This window comes from Belonocnema kinseyi, chromosome 5 (genome assembly GCF_010883055.1).
Source record: "Belonocnema kinseyi isolate 2016_QV_RU_SX_M_011 chromosome 5, B_treatae_v1, whole genome shotgun sequence".
NCBI lineage: Eukaryota > Metazoa > Arthropoda > Insecta > Hymenoptera > Cynipidae > Belonocnema > Belonocnema kinseyi.
Window position 1 is genome coordinate 51,596,868 of NC_046661.1, and position 7,736 is coordinate 51,604,603.

At 29.1% G+C, this 7,736-nt stretch overlaps 2 protein-coding genes across 2 annotated transcripts; one reads left to right on the forward strand and one right to left on the reverse strand.

Annotated features, from left to right (window-relative positions):
• The first annotated feature begins 968 nt into the window (after positions 1-968).
• Positions 969-5,355, forward strand: LOC117172490 (NADH-ubiquinone oxidoreductase subunit 8-like). The gene is made up of 4 exons (XM_033360482.1): positions 969-1,069; positions 4,495-4,753; positions 4,837-5,029; positions 5,118-5,355. Exons 1-4 carry the CDS (start codon positions 1,030-1,032, stop codon positions 5,247-5,249), a joined length of 624 nt encoding a protein of 207 aa, XP_033216373.1. The 5' UTR covers positions 969-1,029; the 3' UTR covers positions 5,250-5,355.
• A 196-nt stretch (positions 5,356-5,551) lies between these two features.
• Positions 5,552-7,159, reverse strand: LOC117172491 (apoptosis regulatory protein Siva-like). Its single transcript, XM_033360483.1, has 4 exons — positions 6,932-7,159; positions 6,138-6,313; positions 5,896-6,041; positions 5,552-5,787 (listed from the first exon to the last, which is right to left on the reverse strand). The coding sequence occupies exons 1-4, from the start codon at positions 7,053-7,055 to the stop codon at positions 5,742-5,744; spliced, it is 492 nt and encodes a 163-aa protein (XP_033216374.1). The 5' UTR covers positions 7,056-7,159; the 3' UTR covers positions 5,552-5,741.
• Between the last annotated feature and the right edge of the window lie 577 nt (positions 7,160-7,736).

The window sequence follows — 7,736 nt, forward strand, 5'->3', positions numbered from 1 at the left end:
TTTATTCATTATAAGTTATTTAGGGTATTTCAGTGAATGTCAAATAATTAATTGATACCCCTTGCTCAATGGTTTAAAGAAAAGTATAATGTAATTTCGTCCTTCATGACGTAACAAATCTCGCTTTTTAATAGACTCTATTCTTTTAACTTTAAGCTCTTTATATTTTCTTAAGTTATACTTCACTCTCATATTTTTTAAAATAATTTAGCATTATAAAAGCAGAGACAGTTATGTCTACCTGGCGCCCAAAATTTACGTTTTATTGCATAAAATATTAAAATTATTGATAAAAAATGTTTAACGTATTGGTATTTCTACTAGTTCTTACGTCTTTCATTAATACATTTTTTGTAATTTATTGTTAGGAAAGTAGAGACAATTATGTATACATGTCCACAATTTTATTATTTATTTACATACATTTATATTTTATATTACGTAGAAGAATTGTTGGCTTAAGTATTTCTTACACTTAGAATATATTATTATTTTTTAATTTAATGTTAGGGATATAGAGACAGTTATGTCTTCCTGGCGCCCACAATTTATGAATTTTGTATCAATCAAAATACATATTCAATAAAATGGTATTTATAATTTCGTTTTTATACTGTTTCACCTGACAACATAATTAGAGTCTTTAAAAATTACAACTGCTGACGGTACGTTTTAGAAATTTATCTTTAGAGAATATTTTGTGTTTAAATGCTTCGTCTTTGTTGATCTTAATTTAAAAAAAAAAACACCCAATTTCATTCTTTTTCGATTTTTTTTATCAAAATAAATGTGTTATAGATTCTTTCTAAAATTATGTAGGGGTTAATGTAAAAAAACAACAGAATTGGCCTTAAAAAAAATTCAAATAAAGTTTATAATATTAATTTTTTAAGTTTGGCGTATGAACCGTGCGCAGGGTTTTTTGAGAATGTTAAGCCTCATTCACTCGCCATTTTATTTTTAAAATCTGATCGAATTGGATTAATGGCAGAAATCTGTGGACTCGGAGGATAGAATTATAAAACCAAAATGTCTTTAACGAGCTACGCCAAGATGTTGCCACGAATCGGTAAGTTATTTTTCGGATAAAAGTATATTTTCCGCATTATATTTTTATAATTTGGGTACACTCGAGACATAAGAAACAGCTGAAAAGTGTAATTTATGTTTTGTATTTAACATAACCTATAATGATCTACCTTTTTAGAAGAAAAACTTTTAAAATATTTATATTTGATTAAATGCCAGTTTCATTAATTGATCGTTTTATTCTTCTGTCTTTAAATATTATCATGTTTTTTCTTTTTGTTCGTCAATAATAATATTATAAGAATGGAATTCACGTATTTCATTCAAATTGCACAGTGTTTTGAAATTAAAGATTTATACTTCTAGATTTTTAAAAAATTAAATCTAGCATGTGACATTAAACTTTCCGTATAAATTGGTATAAATTGTGTAAATTAAATAATTATTATATATATTTGATCGATTTCGTTCTGAAACTTTAATGTTTACATAATTATATTTGGAAGGTTTCAAATTTAAATTCTCGCATTTTAAAATTTCCAATTTAACCTGTTTCAGGGAATGAGTTTTGGTTTGAGAAATTTATATGTACTTGAAAAATTTCCACATTTTCATTGTGTTAAGAGGATCTTTTCTATCCGAATTTATTTAATTCTGAATTATTCACATAAAAAATATTGTTGAACTTTAATCTTTGCACCAATGCAGCTTGTAACTTCTCAAGTTTAAATGATTCACTTAAAAAATTTCAAAATTTTTCACAAATTTAAGAATTTTCTTTATTTTTTTTCTTAGTTTAAAGAAAACTTTTAATTGTTGAACTTGAATCTGCCTGAAAATGGTTCAAAAGTAAAACCTAGATGTTCTGGGTTAACATATTATATGTTTAACTATAGGACAACAATCTAGATGTTCGAAGTTAGCATCTGTAGATCTTAAAATGTGTAATGTTACCCTCTAACATTCAAAATGTTCTACTAAAAAATCCGAGATATTACATGTATGGTTATGTCAAATTACGTCTGTAAATATTTGAGGAGTTTACTTATTTATGGTCATTTAAGGAATTAATTGATAACTTATTTGTGAATTTTAAATTAAACTTTAATGTTCGTACACGAACGAAAAACAGATCAAGGGTATAAAATGTCGACCAGATGATGCATTCAATTAAGTTGAGGTTATATTCAATATTTCTATTTCAAAATAAAACCGGGGTTGAATAATCGGAGAAGGAATGATCTGTAATCTGAATTAAATATTCTATCTGTTTTAAGTTACGTAAACTCAAATTTTATTTCAAATTTATAAACCTTTTGTCAAATGTGTTAAGTCAATAAACCTAAAACATAAGATCGTTGTTCTCTTCTTTAGACTTAAAAAAGTCGGTATCCAATTTTATCTAAGGACATCTAATTTTTATTCTTTGGAAATGTTCCAAAATTGTAATATTCCATAATTTTAATATTGAATATATATAGCTTTGAAATATAGTCGTGAAATTGCGATGCGCATGCGCTCGAACAGTTTTAGCATCTGAATATGTTTCAGTTTAACATAAAAATATTTTTACGCCTAGCATCTCAAAAAGATGTTGAATGTTCCCCATGAGTATCTGCGTATTAGGTGCTACAATCTTACCCTTTGAAAATCTACATTTGAACATCCATTTTTCTCCGTGTGAATTCTTCCAATTCAAAATTGTTGGCTAGAGATTGTTTGGTACTGAGAGAAACAAGTTTCAGATTGTTTAGTTTTAAGGTTGAAAATAACAAAATCATCAATATTCACACATTTTTTCTGATTAGAAGATTATAGTAGTACAAGAGATTCCGCGGTATATTACAAAAAGATCACCTGATGTTACTTAAGATTACATATGTTATGCGCAAGATTACATGGGATTACATGATATTATAGAAGGGGACATAGGATTTCATGTTATTACACAAGATTATAAGGATAACCCGGGATTTCAGAAGATTACAAGAAATTACACAAGATGAGGCGAGATTAAAATTTAAAAAACGCAACTGCAAAAAGAAATAATAAAATCACTAATAATATAAGGGGCTATGTTTGTTTTTCTCAAGTTTGTTGTGAAAAAATTATATACCTGAAAAAAATGTCTATGATTTTACGAATTGATATATCATCAGTCATGTACATATTATAAAGAAAAAAAAACAATTTTGTTTATGAAAAAATTTAAGACTTATGAAAAATAATTAATATTTAATAATAATTAAATTTTTATAAAAAGGACTTGTTTATTTCGGGAAAACATTCTTAACAACTCTAGTGTTTCCAGTTTTGAAAATAAGTTAAATTTATTATTATTATTTTATTATTATTATGTAACATAGTTTTTTTGTTTAAATATTTTTTTAAACTATTTCAGTCCTAGACAAATTTACCTTAAAAGTTAGAAGCAGCAGAGTTGTACAGAATATTTTTCCCAAAAAATAAGTGATCATTTATTATAATTCGAACATTTTTCAAAAATTTGTAAGAAGCGATAATACGAAAAAATATAATTGTAAGACACATTGTTAAAATAAATCTTTTTTCTAAGCATCAAATATTTTTCATTTACATTTTTTTTATTTGAAATGGCATCATCAGTCTTATTATTTTGATTCTTAAAATCCTAGAGAAACTATTTCTGTTTTTAGATCTGTTTTTGGGCACGACAACTACCTTAAGTTCTATACTTACTCGATTGAATTTTTTATATTTTTGTTCGTAGTAATGAAATATATTTTTAGAATTGTATGCAGTATTTAAAAATTACATAAAAAATATATAATCTAAATTCATGTAACTATACAGTTAACTTTCACTTATTCCAAGGCTTATTTATTCCAAGTATCACTTATTCTAAAGTCTCTCATATCACAGATATTCCAAGTGACGAACCACCTTTTTACCTCCCACCCCTGTTCCTGTACGGTCTAGTGTCAGTGGCTGGTCAATTAAAGAGTTCCGAAATGCTGGAAGCTTTTGCCCAATGAAAGGACGCACACATGCTTGCAGTGCGCCCGTCGATACTAGGCAGGGGCAGCCACTAGTCTCGAGTTTGATAGAGATTTAAAAAGTTTAACAAAATTATCTATTAATTTACCAAAATGTTACAAGAGATTACACAAAATTGTATGCGATTATACACTAGATCACATGGGATTAAATAGTAGAGTATGCAGCAGATTGCAATAGTGGTTAACCCCTCGGAGTGTAATCAGAGATGAGGTGGGTAATCTTAGCGGGACCAGATTTCGTGTATTTTGTTTCACCCTTCAACGCTGTAATATTTAAATTGCGTAGATATCTTTTATATTTGTTAATAGAATAAAAATTTTTGTTTGATTAATAATTTTTCGATTAAAAAGAGAAACTGGAATTAATTCAATTTTTTTAACTGACAAGAGTCAGGTGCAAATCTATTAAAAAGATTGCATTTTTCAGCTGGATTGAATTTGACCCGAGCAATTCGCAGTCCAGTTTATGCCGCCGTTCGCAGCAAATATTACTACGTGAACCCAGAGGAATCTATGGAATGGAAAGACGTTGCGGAAAGAGCAGTTTTCACAATGTTCCTCCACGAACTTACTCGAGGTTGTGCAATTGCTCTTTCCCATTTCTTCAGAGAACCAGCTACTATCAATTATCCTTTTGAGAAAGGACCTCTAAGTCCCAGATTCAGAGGCGAACATGCACTTCGAAGGTTATTCATAATTTGCTGTTTGCTTTGTTTTTAAATTTATATTTGCCATGCGTTATTTGTATACATATTTTTCATTTTTGCAGATATCCATCTGGAGAGGAAAGGTGCATAGCTTGTAAATTGTGTGAAGCAATTTGCCCGGCACAGGCAATTACCATCGAAGCAGAAGAAAGAGCCGACGGGTCGAGGCGAACAACAAGATACGACATTGATATGTCGAAATGTATCTACTGCGGATTTTGCCAAGAAGCCTGTCCTGTGGACGCAATTGTCGAAGTAAAATATTTTTTCCAATAAAATTAATCCTCCATCTCTAAATCTTAAATAAGCTAACGCTTTCTTTAACCAAATTTCTGTCTTACAGGGTCCAAATTTCGAGTTTTCAACTGAAACACACGAAGAAATGTTGTACAACAAGGAGAAGCTTTTGAACAACGGAGACAGATGGGAATCAGAAATCGCCAATAACATCCACGCAGATCACTTGTATCGCTAATTGGAATGTTGTATGATTGTTGTCTGTATTATATATGGAAAAAACTAGTGCGTTAAAAATTATATTACAAATAAACGAATAAAAAGTAGAATATTATTTAATATATTATCGATCATTTTGTTTTCTTAATAGAAAAACGGAACTTTCATTCAAAAGCAATCTTTTATCAAAATTAAATCATACCAATTCTAAATATTGAATATAAAAAACTATTGCCGGCTATCTTATTCGGAACAGCTTGAGATTTCGTTTCAGAACTGTAGATAATAAAATGTATCTCATCAAATGATAGTACAATAGAATTTTGTGTACAAAAAATATTATTTAGACAAAATATACACTATAAAATTACATAATCTAGGTTCTAAAGTTTAATATAAAATTACATAATAGGCAGGAACGATTGAATCTAACATTAAAATATGACTGAAAAATAACGACCCACTTTATAGATTCCATCAAAATTGCAACACTTCCAGCATTCAAAAGACATCAACGGTAACAATCCAGACAGAGACTTCTCTCATCATTATCATATCTGAAAATGTAACAATATAATTCCATAAAATCGAAACTCATCATTTAAAACATATAAAAACGAGATAGTATGATTTAAATCAAACACAATTTTTTAAAAGGAACTTACATCAGCAACGAACAATTTTGGCAAAAACTTCCCAGACAATCTGCGCATTCGGTAAGGCAAGTAGTGCACAAAATCTGATCGCACCGATTGCATTGAGACTGTGAATCGATAATACGACAGCATCCACATAAAGCAACCGCAAAATTCTGAAAATTTCATACGAAAGAAAGTTGTAAGATTTTGAGCAGAAATCAAGGCACAAGTTTGCCATTTTTTATGTAGATTTGAAAACTAATATAAACCTGAGATTCTGTCCCGGTGGTTTCTATCTGTAACATGTTATTCAGGAAGGTCTGCTTCAGTTTTGTTGCATCAACACTATTGCATTTTATATTTGAGGTATTGAGTTTGATGTCATCGGCGGATGTGTTTAGAGCCATGGTTTTGGCTCCTTCTCTCAACAGATTCATGGTTCGGTCTGTAAATTAATGTATACGTTTATTATTATAATCGCAATGCATAAAACACTGCCAGAAGCCAAAAATGTCATCTACAAATTGTCAAAATCTTATTGCAACATGCATGTTGTATCATATCTTTAGAATTTTTTTCTGCTGAGATTTTTACGAAAATCTGTACAAAAATCAAGGTGCCTAAACTTTTTGGACACATAGTAAATGTGAAAAAATAAAATCTCCAAATATATACGTATACATCTGCCTAACACGAAAAGAATGCAACGTTACAAATTTCTAAAGTTTAACTCGCTTTTCCAGAACAGTGAGTAAACAATGTTCGAATTGAAATAGATAAGAACTGGAAAAATCATGTGTCTTTGGACTTCTAAGTTTTATTATTAAGTATACAGTGTACAAATGAAAGGATTTTTTTTGTGAAACCTGTGAAAACTGACAATCATATTTCTACTTTTTTACAGTAATAGAGCATCTACATGAATGATTTTTATTATTATTATTAATCAAACCTGTAGTAAAGTACAGGTTTTATTTTACGTTGTCAATTGTAAAAAAAAAGAAGAATCATACGTTTCTCAACCAAATAATCAATAAAAAGCAAGAACATAACCTATACTAACCATAAACGCTCTGCATTTGTTTTTCTTTAAGAACTCCACTATTCACTTCTTTTTGTCCTACGTGAACTTTTAATTGACGACCGACGTCAGATTCGAAGGGACAGGCTCGTTTCGTCATTTCCATTTAATTATAATTCCTAACAAAAGTTTATAAAAATAATCACTTTCTTATTCTTGTAACCACAATTGCTTCCTTTTCCCACAAAAAAGACACCTGTGCGCAGAAACACCTGTGCGCAAAACAGCAATTCAAACTAAAAATAAAAACCAATCACATATATAGTTTACTAGTTTTTAAAACCTATGCAGACCTTTCTCAAGAAAAATGATTTTGGATTTTTTGATCATTTTTAATTGTTTAAAAGCTCATAACGACATTAATCAATAATTAAGGTAACCGCAGACGTCCGGGTTTGTTATCGCTTCCATGCAGTGCCTTTTCATCGGCAGGGCATGTCCGAAAACGAAAATTCGGGATATTTATTGGGTGGAATTTACTAATATTTAAAAAGAAATGAAAACATCAAATTTCCTAAAAAAGTTAAAATTCTGAAAAGTATTTAGAATAATTAAAATATTTTACAAATCGTACGCAATTATTTAAATAAAAAATTGACTTGGAAAAAGTTATTTGTATAATTTATGAACTTAGGGAATTAACATTACATAGAATATTATTTTAGAGGCCTAATAGCAGTGGTTATTTGATGTTTGTACGACAGAGGTCTTTTGATTTACTGTCAATACTAAAAAATGTCGTAAAAATTGCATTTTTGTTATAAAAATAAAATGTTTTTTTTTTTTT